This window comes from Piliocolobus tephrosceles, chromosome 7 (genome assembly GCF_002776525.5).
Source record: "Piliocolobus tephrosceles isolate RC106 chromosome 7, ASM277652v3, whole genome shotgun sequence".
NCBI lineage: Eukaryota > Metazoa > Chordata > Mammalia > Primates > Cercopithecidae > Piliocolobus > Piliocolobus tephrosceles.
Window position 1 is genome coordinate 133,444,774 of NC_045440.1, and position 21,683 is coordinate 133,466,456.

Here is a 21,683-nt window from a genome sequence, read left to right on the forward strand (position 1 = left end):
GACCTAAAGAAGCCAGAAGAAATGCTACACTAGCCAAGGAGCAGGCACAAGCCATTTTCTCAAACAGCCATATCAGGCACAGATGTGTTAACAGATCATGACCTCGCTATCCCCTCATGCCAGCATTAACCATTAATTTCTTGGAGGAAAACTGACTTGGGTTCAAGATTTCTCTCCACGACTTCCATTCTACAAATATGGAGACAAAAAACTCGTAAACTCACAAAATTTCTGTACAGTTAAAATGAGAGTACATCGTGAAATTTTATAAGTATCAACGTTATACAGACAAGCAATTTTGTTGAAGTAGTTGTGGGAATTTAAGAGACTGTGAAGAAAGACAGGTAAATACCATACAGTTTGTTACAGTTTGCTTTTCTTCCTACAGCTGTGGCTGCCCATAGTTACTAACTTTATTACTAGCTTTAACGCTATCTGAATGAACAAACAAAATAATAAAATGAACAGGCTGAGCACTAAGTTATTCTTACCATCCCCCTAATTCAAAGCATTAACTTACCGGTACATTGTTAATCCTCATACGACTCAATGTTCTTCTATAATAGCTGAAATCATTCTGTATAGCAGGATTTGTCATCTGAATAAGACATTTGTGGGAAAAATAATGTTATGTACTAAATGTTAATGTAAAAAATTAAGTGAAAAATCTTCAGTTTTAATTAGTATAAAACATTGCATAATTCATGGTATCATTTTAAGAACTAGAACTGGTATAATCTAAGGTGGCTTATAACTGTATTCAGTCCTTACTGAACATACAAAACAAAAGACCGCAGGCAGTATACTTTCCCTTTTCTTTTCAGTTAATTTCAGGTAATGTACTAGAAGCTTGTTTATCAAACAAAAACAAAAAGGACTGTTTAGGCACTTGTTTTTAGTTACTACGATAAAGGTATGTAGATACGGTCAACAGAGCAATCCTCAACCTAGAATTTTATATACAAATCTGACTGTGATACAATTATAAAATGCTGAAGTTTGGAATCCAGCTCTTCCATTTTCTAGACAGGGTACCAGAGGCCCTGAAAAATCAAAGGACCTGCCCAACATCTCATGACTGGGGTTACTGTGGCAGAGTATAAACTGGAACTCAGGTCTCTTGATACGAGACCTAGTGCTTATTCCTTTACATTCATTCTTTTGAACAAGGAATTTATAGTTCCAAATAGTATAAACAATGACAGATGAAAAAAGAAGCAGAAAGAAAGGAAGAAAGCGGGAAAGAAGGAAGGGTGAAAAAACAAATTTTAGCAACATTTTAATATAAAACAGTGTTGAAAAACGGGGGCAGGGGGTGTAAGCAGAAAAGAAAAAATATTAGAAAAGAAGATCAACATTTTGTTTCGGAGATAATTTTTAAACAAAGTTAAATGAAGACTGCTGAGACGGTGTGGATCACCTGAGGTCACGAGTTCCAGATCAGCCTGGCCAACGTGGTGAAACCCCGTCTCTACTAAAAATACAAAAATTAGCCAGGCATGGTGGCACATGCCTGTAATCCCAGCTACTCGGGAGGTTGAGGTGGGAGAATCACTTGAACCCAGGAGGCAGAGGTTGCAGTGAGCTGAGATCACACCACTGCACTTCACCTTGAGTGACAAAGCAAGACTCTGTCTCAAAAAATAAAAAAAGATTGAGACTGAATACTCAGTAATTTGCTCTTTGCCATATATCAAAAGACTAGTCATAATTTCTAAATCCAGTTTTCCATTTTTATTAAGGTCTAGCAGACATCATTTAAATACGTTTTAACAATGTTTCCCGGCTTTTTCTCCCAGTACTCATTAAAAGAGTCATGATTTTCATAACAATCAGGGCCAACAGATAATTCTACCTTGAGTTCATCAAACCGGAGTGTGAAATGAAGAATTTCTGCAAACTGTTTAGCAAGAGCCTGCTCTCGCTCTAGGTGCTGGGTGGGAGAATATGGGGTACTTGTTAAGGCTCCCAGAAGACCTCTTAATGCTGCTTCTAAAGAAAAAAAATCGAAAAAAACATTAAGTTGTTTGTATCTGTGTGATATATGTTTATTAAAAAATGAACAATTCATAAATGTTAATTCCCAGAAAAGTTCTCTTTAAAAAACAGATGATCTAAATATAATAAAAACTAATTAAGAAGTTTAAATGTTGCCATTACTAATGTACTGCACACATTATGAATACCGTTTAACAAAATAGCTTAAAGGGACTAATTCAAGGGTTTAAAGTTCTGTAAACCCAGACTGAAAATAGTGCAGAAGTGAATTTGAATTCAACACCAGAATCAAAGGGCAAATTTTATATTACTTTAATCATTTCACACAGTGTGGAATTTGGTTTTATGAAATGGTAACTATTATCTACAACTGAGTAACTTTCTTCAATGGCACTGTGTCCACACTGTTTGTATATGCCTATGAATCAATTACCAATTTCTCATACTTTGAATATGTTGTTTATTTATAAACACAAACTGCTTGCTTTCAGTTACTAAAGAGAACAAAATATGTGGTTCAATAAACTTCTTGTCGTAGAAGTTGACATTTCAAGGCTACAATATAAATATTCTAATTCATTACATGAACAAAATGGTCCCTTTGAAATACGTGCTACTTTTGGGATGCTAGGCTAATAAATACCGTGTTTGATAATGGAAATACTAAATAGTAATACTAATATTAAATACTAAATACTAATATTTCATTTCAATATTTCAAAAAGTCATAGAAATCAAACAAATTCAGTTACAGATCACAGAACTGGAAAATGCTGCTAGATTGCGGTCAGAGAAAATAAGAGCTTACAGAGTTAAATTATGATCTGACATTAATAAATGTCAGATTAATAAACAAATATTAATGACAAATTTAAAACTTTATGTCAGGTCATCAGCCCGTAACTTACAATAAACCCCAGTTTTTCTATTTATGAAGATTTACGTATGAGTCAACATCTACTGTACAATGAATATAGTCTCCCATTTGATTTTCTTTTTTCTTTTTTCTTTTTTTTTTTTTGAGGTGGAGTCTTGCTCTGTCGCCCAGGCTGGAGTGCAGTGGCCGGATCTCAGCTCACTGCAAGCTCCGCCTCCTGGGTTCACGCCATTCTCCTGCCTCAGCCTCCGGAGTAGCTGGGACTACAGGCGCCCGCCACCTCGCCCGGCTAGTTTTTTTTTTTTTGTATTTTTAGTAGAGACGGGGTTTCACCGTGTTAGCCAGGATGGTCTCGATCTCCTGACCTCGTGATCCGCCCGTCTCGGCCTCCCAAAGTGCTGGGATTACAGGCTTGAGCCACCGCGCCCGGCCTCCCATTTGATTTTCACCATCAACTATGACATGGTCATTGCAGATGGATCAAATGAGTTTCAAAGAGCTTAGAGCCTAAAGTTATAGCTAGTAAATGCTACGTATTTCTGACTCCAAAGCCCTATTCTTTCTACCACAATAAACTCTCTGAAATAAAGCAACATTGTACGTAGCCTTCTGTAACCTCATAAAACATTCACCTCCTGATTACTACCAATAGTACCAACTACTTCTGTAACCCTACAAAACATTAATCTACTGATTAAAAACAACAGTAGGTACTTCTTATGTGTCTGTTAGATACCAGGTACTGAACTATCTCTTCACAGACATTATTTCTCATCCATATAATAACTCCAAATGACAGCTATTATCCTTTTTTTTCCCAGTAAGTCAGAAAATGTACTTACTGGCTACCCTGTGCCAAGCACTGGGAAAATGGATATAGACAGACATGCTCCCTGTGCTCATACGGAGCCTTATTATATATAGAGAAGACAAACGATTACAGTTGTGATATGTGCTGAAAATAAGTACACAGTACAGTGGAAAGGTATAAAAATAAGACTTCATCTAATGGAAGGCCTAGGAAAAGATTTCCCTGAATAAGTGACTCCTGGACTGAGACTGAAGTATGTAGTAAGGATGAACACGGGTTTGCAGACAGAAAGGCAGAGAGCCAGACCCTGAACTGAGAAGAGCATGACACACTTGAGGAACTTCAAGACCACCAATGTAAGAGTACAGAGGGCAATTAGGAGGGTAACGAGGACTAAGATAATTAATACACACATAATTTGTGTACCACATTAAGTACTCCGGCTTTGGCATCCTAACGTCCCTGGAGAAATCATTTAAGCAGAGGAGTGGCATCATCAGATAAGCATTTTAAAATGCTACTTCATTTGCAGTGTGGAGCATGGACTGTAGGGGTATGGATGGTGTATCGAGGTGTAACAGTGGATGTGAAGAAGATCAATTAAAAGTCAGACATTTTGGGTTATACTTTAAAAATGGTTTACTTCTCCAAAGATTCAGTCTATCTGTTGGTGTTAAGTGGAAAACTAAGAGAGACACAGAACAGAAAAAACATTTTTACAAAATATTATTATAGTCTGTTAAAGAAAAAAAGAAAAATGCATTTGCCTAGACTTTATCAAGTCTCAGGGTTAATTTCAGCATTCCAAGTTCTCTACCACTTTTGGGATTGGAGTCAGGTTGCTTGGCTAAGTTGGGATGGTCAGTGACCATTAGTTGCAGAACTTTTGTCTATGAATGGCTGAGGCCCTCAATGGTAGATCTACGATGAAAGGGAAACTCAAGATGATAATCTGCTAATCTGCCTTTGAAGCCGCTAGATCAGCCTCACCCTGCAGGCCTGTGCCGGCACAAGTCAGTCCTACTAGCCTACAATGCTCTGTCTCAAGAGAAACTGGAGACAAAGAACCCCACAGAAAATGTCCCAGAGGTCTCTGGATGAGTTGGAGAGAAAGAGAGGACAAAGAAAAGATGACTGGGATTGGACTCAGATGAAGCTCCTAAAACAAAACCATAAGATTATGATTTTTTAAAAAGCAGATGACCAGGAGAAAATTAATAGGCTATTAAGCCCTAAATTCTGAAAGAACTAAAGGAAGCTGGCAGATAAGTGCAGGAGCCAAAACCAAAGAAGGTGCTTGCAAGGAAAAGACAACCAGAAGGAATGATAAAGATGACAAATCAGTCCACAAGCTAGGACAGGGAAGAATAACTAGTTGACTAGAAAAGAGGAGGCCCCTGGGGAGAGTTTCCCTATAGAGATAACAGTCGTTTATTCTCACCAACTGCCATCTATCTACTCTCAAATCCTCAGAAGAGAACCCAAGGACATGGATTGTAAAGGATTTAAGACAACCAAGAGTCATGACCACAATTACGGTGGGCATTTGGGGCCTTTAAAATACATTTTGATAAATTCTGCCCAGTGAAAAGAAGCTAACATGTTTGAGGGACTTACTCATTATGACCCTTGGAGGCAGTCCCTAATGTAAGCCCCTAAAGCATGAGGAAGACTGAGGAGGGGAGACAAAGCAGTTTGACCTACTGCCTGACCATACAACCTTCCCTTAGGTCTCTGCCTCAACAGGAGGGGCTCCAAGGCCTCAGAACTAAACAAGCAAGTACAGAACACGCAAGTATGGCAAGTTTACCAGGGCAGTGTGGTTAAACCCTGTCAGCAAAACTGAGTATCTTCAAATTAAGCAGGTAATCTTTGCCCTGTTCCACTGTAAGTATGCAAACTGGCAAGGGATCAGGGTCCTTCTTCTGAAGTATAACCCCTGGTGTATCTGTAGTGCTCAGACCAAGAAACCTTCTCCTTAGAACTGAAAGATTCTGAAGGATCATGTGCATCTTCACAGATGCATGCTGCTCCACGGTGCTGTCTGTGCTGGAATAGCACCCATGATGGGACATACACCACGAGACTGATCAATTCCCATGGTAAAAATCTAGCACTTATGTTCAACTAGTTTGGCCTATTTTACAAGTATTCTTTGTTTATTGGGATATGCTAAAAGACCAAGATGAACTTGACTAGCACCTGAGCATCATCAAAAGCAATTTAACTATAAATGCAGCCAGAAACCAGCATAAGAAAAGCTGTATATAGTAGACAAGACAACCAAGACAGAAAATCTAGGCTGATTGGTTTATAAAGTACAAAGCTACAGATTATGGAGACACTTGATTGAAAGACAAATAATGTAAAATAACTAATTCTAAAATTGGGAAAATAAACAATTCTTATTTCCAGTAAGAAAAAGGTAATTTACACAATATTTCTATCCAAACTATTGTCTGTCTTAACATTACATTTAATAGGCCGTACTGTATCTAAAGGAAAAACAGCAATTGTCTCACTTTTTTCCCAGAACATAGACATTTTTAAAAAATGGAACTTAAACTTCAGAAGTTACAAATACAAATGGCCAAGTAGCAAATATAGAGTAAGATATTAAAAAACATGAAACAATAAAAACTTACTACAAACTAGAAAGCACAAGTCCTAACTAATGAAGACAGAGATGGTTTGCCATGTGGTTCTGGCTCACTAACATGCAGATTAATTATTGCTAGTTGGAGGCTTTAAAAACAAAAACAAAAACAAAACCATACAGTGACCAAGTGTTAAACCTGGCAACTAATTAGAAAATTTTAAATTATGTGGGCCAGACAAATCAAATATCAAGTTTACATTTAGCTTTTGGGTCCCCAGTTTACTTTAGTCTTACAGTATATACCCCCTGGTTTCTGACTTATGGATTTAAAAAACAAACAATCACAGTATGATTTTCTTATGATTAATTAGTAACATTTATACATTTCAAAAATTCAAACTTTATGAAAGTATGTGTTTTAACTACATTCAAATCATTCTAATTTCTGACACACATCTATACTATTCCTCTCCTGTGCCTATAACTGTACAAAATAAAGTGCTTCAAATTTACAACTTTAAAATCACACAAAGAGCTAACTGGCTAAATCTTACCTGCTCTGCCTCTTCCTCCTCCAACAAAGGGAGTTCCAATTTTGCTTGCTCATATTGAAGACACAATTCTGAACTTTGAATAATTTTTCCCAAACTTTGGGTATATCACTAGCCCTCTTGCTCTCTCTCGCTCGCTCGCTCTCGCTCTCTAGACAGGGTCTCACTGTGTCGCCCAGGCTGGAGTGCAGTGGTGTCATCACAGCTACTGCAGCCTTGACCTCCTGGGCTCAGGTGATCCTCCCACCTTAGCCTCCAGAGTAGATGGGACCACAAGCAAATGCCATCACACTCAGCTTATTTTTGTTTGTTTGTTTTTAAAGACAGGATTTTGCCATGTTGCCCAGGCTGGTCTCGAACTGCTGAGCTCAAGCAATCTCTCAACCTCAGCCTCCAAGCGATGGGATTACAGACAGGAGCAAGCACGCCCAGCCTATTTCTCATCTTCTACAGTTTTATATACATGAATTGAGCGTAACCAGTGAAAATTTCAAGAAAACCTCTTTGATTTCTTTGGATGCTAAAGGGTCCTATTATGAGAAATCACTTGGTAGAATCTCTCTCCATCTCTAAAGTAAGTCCTTTTCCCATATATGGGAAAGTAATCCTCAGGCCCTTGGTTAGTTAAACTTTTGTGTTCTTAAAATCATTTAAAATCAATGCTCGGATTCGTGTATGTAAAATCACAGATGATGACGAAATAGCTTGTGGACAAAAATGGTCTAAATGAATTAAAAGGCCAGGGTTGAAAGAAGATTACACTATAATTTTACGGTCTAACAAACTTGATTTACTTACAAAACAGATATTAAACCAAATTCAGCATTATGAATATAAAATACTCTAAATTTCTGGAATGAATAAACATCTTTTTCACTAGGCAAGTCACAATTAACAAAACTTTCAACTTACCTAATCTCTGAGAAAATTCATAAAATTTCTTTAATTTGCCTACTAGTGGAACAACTGCACCCCATGCCTTCTCTTGCAACTTCTCATCTGCTGGATGCTGGATTGCCTTCAAAATCCAAAGAATAAAAATAGTTAGATTAAAAAAAAAATAAAACGGTTCATTTTTACATTAAAATGCAAGCTTTAGCAAACACAGGAAATCCTGGTATAATCTATAAAATACAGAATATTGAACCTAGGAGTGTTGATTATTATTATTATTTTTTTTTTTGAGAGAGCGTCTCACTCTGTCACCTCCGGCTGGAGTGCAGTGGCATGATCTTGGCTCGCTACAACCTCTGCCTCCCAGGTTCAAGTAATTCTCCTGCCTTAGCCTCCCAAGTAGCTGGGACTACACGCATGTGCCACCACGCCCAGCTAATTTTTTTTATTTTTAGTAGAGACGGGGTTTCACCATGTTGGCCAGGCTGGTCTCGAACTCCTGACCTCAGGTGATCCACCCACCTTGGCCTCCCAAAGTGCTGGGATTATAGGCGTGAGCCACCACGCACAGCTCAGTGTTGAATATTCTACTGAGTGCTAAAGGTGAGTCTTCTCAACTCCACAGAGGAGTGCTAAGAGTGGGTCTTCTCAACTCTATAGATACTTCAACCTATTATAATAAATTCTTAGTTATCCTTGCAATAGATACGAACATAATGAAAATTTTAAAATGGTCCAATGTATTTGTGAAATATATTATGCCTTGGTGCCCAACAGATCCACAAAAAAAAAATTGCACGTTTCCCATAGCACAGAGTCTCTTAGTATTTCTTTGTCAAAGTATTATTTTAGTAGAAGAAAATAAAACTCAAAAAGTAAGGCAATAATATGCCAACTCTGGGAACAGGCTAAGAAACTTCCAATAATTAAAATTCCAGGGTCCAAACTAGCATTAAGAAAACTACCTACGACTTAAGAACCTAAATCAAGCTGAAACTGTGATTTAAGCATTGTCGGCTGGACGCCGTGGCTCACACCTGTAATCCCAGCACTTTGGGAGGCCAAGGCAGGCAGATCATGAGGTCAGGAGTTTGAGACCAGCCTGACCAACACGGTGAAACCCCGTCTCTACTAAAAATACAAAAATTAGCCAGACATGCTGGTGCGTGCCTGTAATCCCAGCTACTCGGGAGGCTGAGGCAGGAGAATCGCTTGAACCCAGGAGGTGGAGGCTGCAGCGAGCCGAGATCATGCCATTGCCCTCCAGCCTAGGTGACAGAGTAAGACTGTCTAAAAAACAACAACAAAAAAAGAATTGTCACAGACACCTATTCTCTATAACTAAAATCCTATTCTAGATATCAATTTTTCTCAGGCTTTCCTGAATAAGATGAAAAAACCAGTTTCAAATCTGAAAGGGAAGAATATATAATCTAGAGATCCTTAATATAAATGACTTCTTCTATACCCAGTCTTTCAAATCATCAAGCAATCTTTTCTGAATATAGAGGGTTATTTCCAAAAATACATATTTTCTTGTCTCTATCTTTCATTTGCCTATAGATGTTTTCTGTGCTGCTTTACAGAAGTTAACACGTTTTTTAACAACCTGATTTACTTTCTCTAACATCTTGAAACAAACTAAACATACCATCTGAAATTCAGAACTAAAGCAGGGACCTGCTTATCAACACTATCAAGATGTTACATGACATGTCTCAATACTCCCAAGGCACTAGTACTCTGACTCCATCCACACAAAAAACAAAACACAGGAAAGCAAAATAAAATTGAACCCAGACAGATCTAAAGGATGCTCTGAACAAATTAGCTGCAAACTGAATTAATGGGCTATATACTGGGTAAGCAATTTACTTTATAAGCTTGGGCACCGTTTTCAAATTGATGTTTTATTCAATATTTTTAAATGATGCTTAAACCCAACAGAAACCTGAAGTCAATCCTACTTATGTCATTAATCCAGAAATACTGTAATACTGAAGAAAATCTGACATTACAACATGTAACAATCCTTTGTTCACCTTCTACTGTAATAAGGACATTTCAAAGAGACCCTGATATGCTGATATATATGAAAAAAAATCCTTTGGCCTCAGGCCCAGACTTGGTAATGATTTCTATCAGGTAGTAAAAATTTGTTTCTTGTATTTGTTATTCAGCAAACAAGTAAATAAGCCTTTTTGCCTACTGGCAACAATCAAATAAGCCAAGATGGGTACATAGAATTCCATCCAGGAGGCATGGAGGCAGAAGTAGTTTGATGTAATGTGCTTTCACTGATGGTCCACTGTTGGCAGTACCATCAGTTCTCTTCTCTCCACAGAGATCCTGGCCCCACCCAGCCCAATAAAGTGTGCAGACTAAGCCACACAAGGTTATGTCATATATAGGATTCGTGTGTACTGTGGCGGCTGAAAATGCCCAGTTCCTAAGGGTGCAACGTACAGGTAGCCTGTCCTTTATGGTGTTAATCTGCTTAAGTTTGCTCGAAGCCTTCAGTACACTGCAAAGGAGTGAGCTGGACGCCACTGTGGGGCCGTGTCCTGAATTCTTACTGGGTTGGTGAAGATTCCACGTACACATTTTTGAGGTTTTCCTCATTGATCAATTCCATAAAGCTATAGAAGAAGTCCTGACACCCAGCAGATCACCAAACCAGTCTACAAGCACAGGGTGATGCGTGGGCTGACATCTGCAGGCTGAAAAAGCAATGGGTTGGATGGTCCCTAAATTCCACAAAACTGTGTCTGGTTCTTGCCATGCAGCTTGGAGAAGGTATAATGCTCTCCAGCTCCACCTTCACCACTAATATATGTAATGTTTGTATAATTAATATCTATTTAACAACTTAGGACAGTCACATCTGTTTACAGGTGTTACTTGTCTGTTAAAAACAGTCTGCAGATTATTTCATGAATGCTTTGTCAAATCATAAAACTTAAAGTGATAGTATGTCTTCTTTCTAGTAATATAAACTTTGGAGTTACATGTCAAGTGTTCAAAACACGCTGTGTGATACAGGAGGTTTAAAATAAATTCTTTAACTAGCTCTGCAGATTTGTCTGGTGCACGTGATTAATCCTACAGTTTTATTGGGGTGATGGCAACGCTGTGCTGGTTTACTTTCAAGTGGCTGGGTTCGGCAAGTACAGACTTTTTAAGTTTAGTTTCACTTTAGACATTTGTAGAGTGGGAGGATGATACTTTAACCCTATGTCGTGACCATATGTAGAAAAATATGGGCTCAAATAGAATCCACATTTTTGAATTTAATTTATTGTTCCATGTATGACTGCTGTTTCTGAGAGAAAAGTTTCCAAAAATGTGGAATAATAACCATTTCTCAGAATAATAAATGTGTTGCAAGAGGCTTTTCTTAGGAATGAAACAAATCTGGGTTAACCTAAACAAAACTGCCTCAGTCTCCACAGTAGCATTTTAAGTTCACATAAAAGTTCCAATGCCACAGCTCTATACAAATTAATGGATAGTAGTCAGTAGGGCTATTGACACTGGTGTATTGTGAAACTGAATGTTATATAAGTATGAATTATTAACCTTAACTTTTGCAAATTACTAATCAATGCTAGGATGGGAAGCCAGTAAACTTTAGATAAATACCTTTGAAGTGTGAGGGTAAAAAAGTCAACTTTAATCAAGTTTTAAAAATACTTATCAGTAACACTAACTTGTGACCATTATGAATCCTTCAGCCACATCAGGGGAAAATAGTTGGCTATTTAGAAGTATGTACATCATTCTTAGACCAGTCAGCCTTACAAATAAAAACATCTTCAGCCAACCCACTCTGTCCACACTCACAGGCTACAGAGAAAAGTCATAATTGAGCCAATAGAAGTTCCCGGTTTCCAATCTAACCGTATGTGTTGTCTGCAGTTACCTCTCTTGTCCCTGCTCAAACTACCCTAAAATTACCTTATCATTCCACAAAGCTGGAACATCAGATATGTGCCAACATTTACATACCAACACAGTGCATTGCATTTGTCTTTATCACGTTTTTCCATAGACTAGGCTACTGTCTCCCAGGGTAAATTTGAGTGTGAAGGAAATGCAGAAAAGGAATTGCACAATTCTACATTCTAGATTTGCTGGCTTTAATTTAAATACTGGTTTCTCTGGACCAATTTTTCTCCTATCTTCTCTATGGGATTCAAAAGGCTTGGTTAACTGATTTCCAGGAAATATTCACAAAGTTCACAGGAATTGTTGAGATCTAAATTCCTTTCTACTAAAAAATAATAATAATACTGGTAACTTAAATCATACATTTTGACTGTATAGAGATTATTCAACTAAAGGAATAAATGTCTATTAAACTAAAAAACAGTAACAAAAAAGCAAATAGATAAAAGTTAAAATTTTATTTTCTTCTCTTAAAGAAGTCGATCCTATTTTTCTCGCAAGGATCTAAAAATGCTTTTCTAAATATCAATTCATTCTCACAATATAAAAATGCTCCAGCAAATGTCACCCATTTTCGTAACTGGGCACAGATAACTATTTCCTTGGCCCTGCCTTGCCTAGATTTAGAACTGAAGACACTGGCTGCTCCCTTACAATAAATATTTTACGGTTCTTCCTTATACTTCTAATTCCTTGTCCTCTCACAATAATTTCACTCTGTTAGGTAAGGTTTTGGGTCAACACCCATTAGAGCCAACATGTAAAAGGCAAAGGGGCACTTAGTAAATGTCAGTGGTGAGGTTATTACGGAGCAGGTATAACTCATTTTCAAAAATGTTAAAACTGGCTGGGCACATTACACACTCACATCTGTAATCCCAGCACTTTGGGAGGCTGAGACAGAAGGATCGCTTGAGGCCAGGAGTTCAAGACCAGTGTTGGCAACATAGCAAGTCTCTATTTATTTATTTATTTATTTTGATGGAGTTTCACTCTTGTTGCCCAGGCTGGAGTGCAATGGTGCAATCTCGGCTCACTGCAACCTCCGCCACCCAGGTATAAGTGATTCTCCTGTCTCAGCCTCCCAAGTAGCTCGAATTACAGACATGCGCCACCACATCTGGCTAATTTTTTTTTTTTTTTAGTAGAGATGGGGTTTCACCATGTTAATCAGGCTGGTCTTGAACCCCTGATCTCAGGTGATCCATCCATCTCAGCCTCCCAGTGCTGGGATTACAGGTGTGTGCCACCAAACCCGGCTATTTATTTATTTTTTAATTTACAAAAAAAAAATGTTAAGGCGGTTACAGGCATATTACATTAATGGAAAGTATTTCTTTCCCTCTAGGTGGTTAATCCTAGACAATAAGCATTGTTTATTTAATAGATTCTATCTTAAATCAAATTTTATTCTATTTTGCAATGCTTATTTAAACTAAAATATATTAATATATAATGCAACATCATTAGTATAGTAGTAATAAGAAAATTCTCGGTTTATGTAGCTTTGTATCAGATACGGCGCTATGCTGTTTACATGGGTTGTCAAATTTTATCTTCACCATAACTCTGTGAATTGCTTCCTCATTTTGCTACTATGAATAAGGCGGCCATACTAGTTTTTACATTGACATTTCCTCTTAAATTACAGTTGTTTGGAATGTTTTATAAAATATAAGTACCTGGTGCAAGAGCACAAACAATTTTATATATTTTTTTAACATACTGCCAAACCGACCTCCAAAAAGACTACCCATTTTACAATACTTCTTAAAGTGACTGAGACTACCATTTCTTCACAAACCAACTAAAACTTCTTCACAGTGATGTGCACTTACCAGCAAAGCTGACCATTTTTTCTGCTGTCTGTGCTTTTTCATAGATAGAAGAGTTGGCTGCTCTAAGTCTTATTAATTAACACTATCAGCAATTTAGTTATTGACCTATGACTGTTATAACACATCAGTTATTTGTATATTTGGTATATATTCATCTTTCATTTGTACCTTCCTTTGTTTCTCTACTCTTCAGAAATCTTTTCTCTTTGTATCATTAAACCTGCATCAACTTCTCAACAAAAATTTCAACTGCCTGAATAGTTACACATTTGCCCCCATCTACAGTAGATTTAAATACAGCTTTTCAGTTTTCTAGCTTACATATTTTATATTTCAATGCTTATTTATCTTTTATTACTTCATTTATCAACATTCAACAATGGTACCTTTGTAAGTTGTTTCAAGCCTGGTAAGATGAATCACTTACCATTGCTTATTACTTTTACCTTGTATTTTTGTGTTCTCCAGTGTTATTTTTCTACGTAAACCTTCTTTTTTCTTTTAAACTTGGAGACACTTTCTCACATCACAAATCATGGACTATTTTTGAGTGAACTACGCGTCACTATGTCTTGTAGTTCCTTAGGAAAACAGCACTACTGAGTGACTATGGGATCCTATGCAAAACTTCAATCTTTGGTCATAGCATTAGGATATCCTAGCTTCACAGCCCTAGAAGGTCTCTTTGATATATCCTATATATAAACTTTTCTACCACTATACTCTATTCCAGAAGATTACAAATGAATCTTAATATGCATTCAATCAAATCTATAAACAGACTTTAGAGAAAACACTATTATTAATATTATTATTATCATATTGTAGAAAGCCTTCCCACACACAGAAGCAGAATAATTCTCCCAAACGGGAAGTACTGCAATTAAAAACAAAAACAAAAACCCGGGCTGGACACAGTGGCTCATATCTGTAATCCTAGCACTATGGGAGGCTGAGGCAGGAGGACTGCTTGAGGCCAAGAGTCCAAGAACAACTTGGCCAACAGAGTGAAACCCCATTAAAAAAAAGGCCTAGGAGTTCTATATTTTTTTAAAGAAAGAAAAGAAAAGAAAAGAAAAGAAAAGAAAAGAAAAGAAAAGAAAAGAAAAGAAAAGAGAAAAGAAAAGAAAAGAAAGAAAAAAGAAAAGAAAAGAAAAGAAAAGAAAACAAAACAGAGGCTGGGAGTGGTGGTTTGCATCTGTAATCCCAGCACTTTGGGAGGGGGAGGTGGGTAGATCACCTGAGATCAGGAGTTCGAGACCAGCCTGGCCAACATGGTGAAGTCCTGTGTCCACTAAAAATACAAAAATTAGCTGGGCATGGCGGTGGGTGCCTACAATCCCAGCTACTCGGTAGGCTGAGGCAGAATTGCTTGAACTTGGGAGGGGGAGGTTGCAGTGAGCTGAGATCACTCCAGCCTGGGCGACAAGAGTAAAACTCTGCCTCAAAAAAAAAAAAAGAAACAAAACAATCAAACAGGAAATGAATATTGTTTGTCTCTATAGCAAGATTTTTCTCTTCATAACAACAAGCTTTAAAGAAGTTTAATGACCTAACACTTATAAACAATTTAAACGAATTTGTAGCACTAACAACCATCATAAAAAACTTACCAATTAGTTAATTAAGATCCTACTAAATCATTTACATCTTTCATTTCCACAAATGTTTGATTTTTCAAAATACGTTTAAATGTTTAGAGAACTTCAATTTCACAGAAATGGTTATATGCCTTAGTTTACCGAAACCTTAGGGTTTTACTTAAGCCAATAACATTGCCAAGACTAAAGCCCTTGTATTTATTTGTTCAACAACTAACTGCTTACTAAGTGCTGTAAGTTTACAATGTATTAGGTGCTGATAATAACAAAATACATAAGAAACCAGGTTTACCCTCCTCAAGCTGGAAGTACAGTGGTAGAGAGATAAACACTCAATAGTAATGGTTTACCCCCACAAAAAAAGAATGGTTCCCACAAAAGATACGTGTGCAAAGTGAGCAAAACAGTAAGAGGAAGTAGGAGATTATTAGGGGGTTTGAAGAAAAAAAGGAAGGGCATTCCAGACAAAAACAAAGGAAGGATGCATATCAAGAAACAGAATTCACACCAAAATTTCCCTCAGTTAATGACACTACAATCTGCTAATGTAAAATAAAAACAAAGGCCAGGCATGGTAGCTCATGCCTGTAATTCCAACACTTTGGGAGGCCAACGTGGGGGGATCACTTGAGGCCAAGAGTTCAAGACTAGCCTGGGCAACATGGCAAAACCCTGCCTCTATTTGGCAGTGGATTAGCCAGGCATGGTGGTGAGTGCCAGCTACTGGGGAGACTGAAGCAAGAGGATCACTTGAGCCCAGCAGGTTGAGGCTGCAGTGAGTTGTGGTTGCACCACTGCACTCCAGGCAGGGTGACAGAGCTAAACCCTGTCTCAAAATAAAATAAAAACCAGGGAATCATTTAACTCTCTCTCTTCCCTTACCCTAAACATTTGGTCAATCACCAACACATGTTTTGAATCACCACCTTCTGGTGTCTGCACTTGATTCTGCCTTCACTTAGTACTCCAAATGTCAGAAGAGAAATCAAGGTGGATATGGAATGTATGTCCCAAAGAGTGACCTTGATGACCTCTGCACTCTTTGTTATAGAGAATAATAAACAAACCAGAGGATGGGAAGAAACAAGAAACACAGCACGGGCAATGGCTTCAAGAAATGCAGTAATGAGAAGGGGAGAGATGAAGGCCCAGGGGACACAGATTTCCTCTGTATAGTTCTGGACACCTAAACATGGATATGCTACAGGGAAGAATTCAGTAAAAGCAAAAAGACAGAAGATTTAACTAAGAGAAAAAATAATTCAGAGAGTAAAGTTTCAAAACAGGATGAAGAACAAAGGTAAAGAAGTTAGTCTTGGAAAGAAGCAAGGACACAGTTTCTTCTGAAAAACAAAAGAAACAGAAAATGAGATGAATGGAAATCTGAAAAAGCTCAGAAGTTTGGGAGAGGAAAGTTGAGAGAGACCACACTGCATATTTTCTTTGTGGTGTAAAGTCATGGGGAAGGTGTACTGACTATAAGGAGGATTTCAACTTTCTCCTAGGAAGCACCATATAAATACTGCAAATTTCAGGTACAAGAGCAACCCAAAAAGTAAATAACATTTTCTTAATGTACAAAAACTACCTGTTTATGGAACGCAGTTTTTCCTTTCATGCTCATTTCACTGCTATCACTTCTGAAACAATGCCAAGTGAGCATCCTTCAAATATAATACTTAGTATGAAATACAGAATTCTGAAGTCTAGAAAACAATAGAGATTACAAAGAGGTGGGACAGTAAGTTTTAAGTTAACTAGAAAATACATAAATGTGCTTTACCTCTCGTATTTCGTGGCCAGCTCCTCTGTATGATTGCAAGTCCTCCAAGATGCCTTCTGCATCTTTTAATACTACATTCACCTGATTATAAATTTCCTTCTCAGACTCTGTAGGCTGGGCATCTAAATAGCAGGAAAGCACAAGAAAATTTACAGTGACATGAATTTTTTTAAATACACGTGTAACTCTAAGCAATTAACAACCCAAATTTCCAAAGATGAGTTAATTCTAGTTAATGTTAACTTTGAACTTTTTAAGGAAAGACTAATACTTTTTCCATAGTTCTACATTTAAATGACCAGTTTCAAGTTTATAGATATTACAGAAAACAAGGGAACACCAAATACTATTAACTTAGTTTAAGTTCCAAATTAGGACTTGGAATATTAAACCAATCTGATAATTATAATTAAATTTTTTAATTGTGATAGTTTTAACAATCACTATTTCTACTACATCCATCACTATCACTGTAAATGCATCAGAAATGATAGATTTTAATGCAAAAGAAAGCCTACTAAAACATGTTGTTTATCTATAGTTTAAGACAAACTATATTCATTTTCCTATAAAGTTCATTTTACTTTTAATGACTGAGTTTTGATATAAAAAAGTAAAAAACTTTAAAAGAATAGTTTTTAGGTGCTCACCCCCTTTGCCAGGAATAACTCGAAAGTGTCTCAACATAAATACTATAGGTTAAAAAAGGGAGGATATATATATTTAACAACAAACCCAAGAGAGTATCACTGAACTATTCTGTTGATGAATACAAGGTCAAGAATCCTATGCAGAGGAGTTCAAGTTATAAAACTGCTCCACAATTACTCAGTTGGTGAAAACTAGACACTTTAAGCTACACTACAATAATATTACTGAAATTTTGAAATACTAAAGAAAATCTGAGTTCCTACACACTTGGGAGTAAGAGAAAAATGAAGGAAGAATTACAGTTATAAAAAGCAGAATCAAGGACACAAAACATGGGCATTTTCACCACCTGTGGTGTTAGCTGCAAAACATATGTTAATGAATGACTAAATCTGGATTTCTCTCTGCTTGACTCAAGCTAACAGAAATCTTGCTTTTAGTAACACTGGTCATTTGTTTCTCTAAGGACAAATCTTTTATATTTTAAGAAAAAAGGTGGACTCTAACAGGAAATGAAGGTTTTCTCACAAATCTTTCCAACTAAGCCACATTCAGCACCACAGGTAAGGCATAAAGCACGTAAAATCATAAACATTTGATTATCATGTTTTAGAGAAAAATCGCAGAATTCCTCCATGCTAAAATTTTCCCTTATGAGGGAAAAGGAATCAGTATGAATTGAAGATGAAGTAAGAACACTTTTAATACTACCACATTGGTCTTTAAGTTTAAAAATATTTTAACAAACAAAAAAGAAGGTTTTTGGTAAATCTTTGTCTACCAATCATATAAAATTAGTTAACTAGACTTTTCTGCTCCTTTTCGCCTCACCACAAATACACAATGACTTCTTTATTCCTTTACTTAGAACATTGTAAAGAAACTTTGTTTACACATGAAACTGGGAGTAAAGATCCCTAAAAACTGTAACTTTATTTTGTGCTTGAAGCAAGTAATAATTCAATTCTACCTATTAAATCTACCAAATAGTCAAAAATATACAACATATTTTTTAAAAATTCAATAATTACATTACCGAATTTTAAACTCAACATACGTAAAACTACTACAGCAACAATAAAGTAACATTCATAATGTAAAGTCAATTTAAGAATGTGTTTACATATCTGTTCCCTTATTTTTCAAATTTCTTTTCAGAAATCATTTTTTTAGGAAGAAAATACTGTGACAAAATAATTATACAAGAGGAGCCAATTGAAAAATTAAAAAAACTCTCTATCCAAGGCTACAAAGGTATTATTACTAGGAACAAATACTGATATTGCAACTAAATGGTTAGCTTTCTTATAGATCAAGCTTTGTTATTTAGCAGGAATAATTTACTGCTAAATATTTTACATTTAGCCAGACCATATTTTCCAATGTAATAGTCAGACATACACTCTTTTTTAAAAAAACACACTTCATAACTTTTATACTTACATCAGATGCAGTAGAGAAAAATATGTTTTACATGCAAAAAATGACAGTCTTACACGTTTTCATATGGAATTGTGAAACTACAGACATAACATCAATAGTAGACACGTATCTAGTTTGAATTCATGAAGTGGGAATTCATGACAAAGGACAACAGTTTAGCTATTACATATCAAAGGTATCTGTGAAGTTTGAAAATGCTAGACTATGTATTTTAGGTGTGGTGACTAGCTGTTAACATAAAAATGTGACACTGAGACTTAACATACAAACGAAACATTATCAAGTACACTTACGTAGACCTTGTAAGTGGTTAATAACTAGTAAAGGTTTAATAAGTACCAAGAAATTTAAAAAAAGAGGAGAAGATTTAAGTTTCCCTTTAGGGTGAGAAAAACACCCAATATCACAATGATTAAACATTTTTTAGACTGTCACAGGAAAGTCACATTTATAATTTTGAAAGCTGCTGAAGACTGCTGTAGAAATGAAGACAAACAGAAAATAGCAGACAAGTAAGCACTACTTTACTGAAAGCAAGTCATGCAAAAAGGGTGAAATACTAGGAAAGGGGAAAAGCTGTATAAAATAAAGCTTTTTATTTACTTTTTTTTTTTTTCAAAAAACGGTACTATACAATGCAACCAAGACTTGTCACTTTGATTTTCCATAGAAAAAAATGGCTTTACTATTTAAAAAAAAAAAGTACCATTTAGTCAGCTTACAAAAGGACATTCAAAATTGCAAAATAATGTATCTACTACTGAGAGTAGTAGACATATTACTCATCAAGTTTAGTTTTTAAAGCTGTTCAAGGGAAATTAAGGCATGTTTCAATTGTTCTTATTGAAGGCAAATTAAAAATTTTAGTAACTTCACACTAATTTCCTATAGGGTGGAGGGTAGAAAAAGAGTCACTAAATATAACTGCTAAAATTGAAGTCATTATAATATCAAAAGAAGGAAGGACTAACCATGAAATGAAAAAATAAAAAGTCAACATAAAAATTATAATTATAAGGGGTCTTTCTGCTTTAATTTTACATTAATTCATTTAATAAACCTATGCAATCTATCCCTGTAAGTTACATCAAGACAGAGACTAGAATGTACAGTATGTACCACTGGTACACATGTAAACTCAGTTCCTAGATTTTCTATAATACATTTTGAATGAATGAAAGGGTACAGAGACATAAGTCTCCAGCATGAATTAAAGGAGACTACTATGCTTTTTGATCTCTGAATAAATATCATCCTATATCATTTTAGAAAAATAGGAAAGATGATACCAGAATAAAGATATTTCAAAGTACAGGGCAAAACCAACTGAAACTATGCAAGAGATAAATGAAAAAGTAAGTCAGAGTAGGTCCCAATATTTCTAAATGGTAAGGGGGAAACAAGTAACACAAAGGACACAAGGAATAGAGGAAATGCATGACTCAATGGAAAGGCACTATAACAGAATCAGAGAAAATATATTCTATTTCTTCCGTAACAAATGACTACCTCTATTTACTCTCCTATTTTGATCTACCTGGAGGTAAGTAAATCAAGTTTAAAAAATACATACTGAACTTCTATCATTTAAAAAGCACTATGCTAAGATTGGGAAAGGACACAAAAATAAACAAAAGTCACTTTTCTCCCAAGAACTAGAATTTAGTGAGCTAGCAGATATAGAAGTTACTTAGACTAGAGATTTGTCATTAGAACAAGCTATAAATTAACACTGTTGTTATAAAATAGGAAATTCCAACAACTAGAGAGTATACAGGCCCCCATTCAGTGTTGTTGTTTTTTTTCCAAAGACAGTCTCACTCAGCTACTCAAGGTGGAGTGCAGTGGAGCCATCACAGCTCACTGCAGGGCCAGATGTCACTATTCCCAGCTAATTAAAAAAAAAAAAATTTTTTTGTACAGATAGAGTCTTGCCATGTTGCCCAGTCTGGTCTCAAACTCCTTGACTCAAGTGATCCTTTTGCTGTGGCCTCCCAAAGTGCTGGAATTACAGCCATGAGCCACTGAACCTAGCTCGATTGAGTGCTTTTTATATGCTGTCAATAGCATAACTGCTGCCAAATTTTATGGAGCAATTTTGGGCTTATGTTTTAACTGAACTATTATTAAACAAAAACAAAATAAAATCTTATCATCCAGGTGTAATCTGTTCTAAGGAAAAAATCCTTCTATCAAGAGTAAACATTCGACTGAATACAGACTAACATTTTATTCCATAAGGTCTTTGTCCATGTTGTTCCTTCTTTCTACTGTCCTTCACTATATTAGTTCAAAACATTCTAATTCACTCTCCAAACACCAATTCAAACATCACCATCAGAAAGTCTTCCATGATGGGCCAGGTGCGGTGGCCCACACCTGTAATCCCAGCACTTTGGGAGGCCAAGGCGGGTGGATCACCTGAGGTCAGGAGTTTGAGATCAGCCTGGCCAACATGGTGAAACCCCATCTCTACTAAAAATACCAAAAATTAGCTGGGTGTGGTGCTGCATGCCTGTAATCTCAGCTACTCGGGAGGCTGAGGCAGGAGAATCGCTTGAACCCAGAAGGTGGAGGATGCAGTGAGCCAAGATCATGCCATTGCACTCCAGCCTGGGTGACAAGAGTGAGACTCCGTCTCAAAAAAAAAAAAAAGGGTCTTCCATGATGATTCTCATTCTACTCACTG

The 21,683-nt window shown here is 36.5% G+C and overlaps 1 protein-coding gene across 18 annotated transcripts in view; it reads right to left on the bottom strand.

The window, feature by feature from the left end:
• CYRIB (CYFIP related Rac1 interactor B) overlaps nucleotides 1-21,683 on the bottom strand; it is a 180,827-nt gene that overhangs the window by 14,406 nt on the left and 144,738 nt on the right. For all 18 annotated transcript variants that reach the window (XM_023223937.2, XM_023223946.2, XM_023223889.2 and 15 more), the window contains 4 exons: nucleotides 16,901-17,022; nucleotides 7,749-7,854; nucleotides 1,856-1,992; nucleotides 521-598 (listed from right to left, as the gene is read on the bottom strand). In XM_023223937.2, the coding sequence (XP_023079705.1) occupies nucleotides 521-598 (78 nt within the window). In that variant the 5' untranslated portion in view covers nucleotides 1,856-1,992; nucleotides 7,749-7,854; nucleotides 16,901-17,022. The remainder of the gene's footprint in view (nucleotides 1-520; nucleotides 599-1,855; nucleotides 1,993-7,748; nucleotides 7,855-16,900; nucleotides 17,023-21,683) is intronic.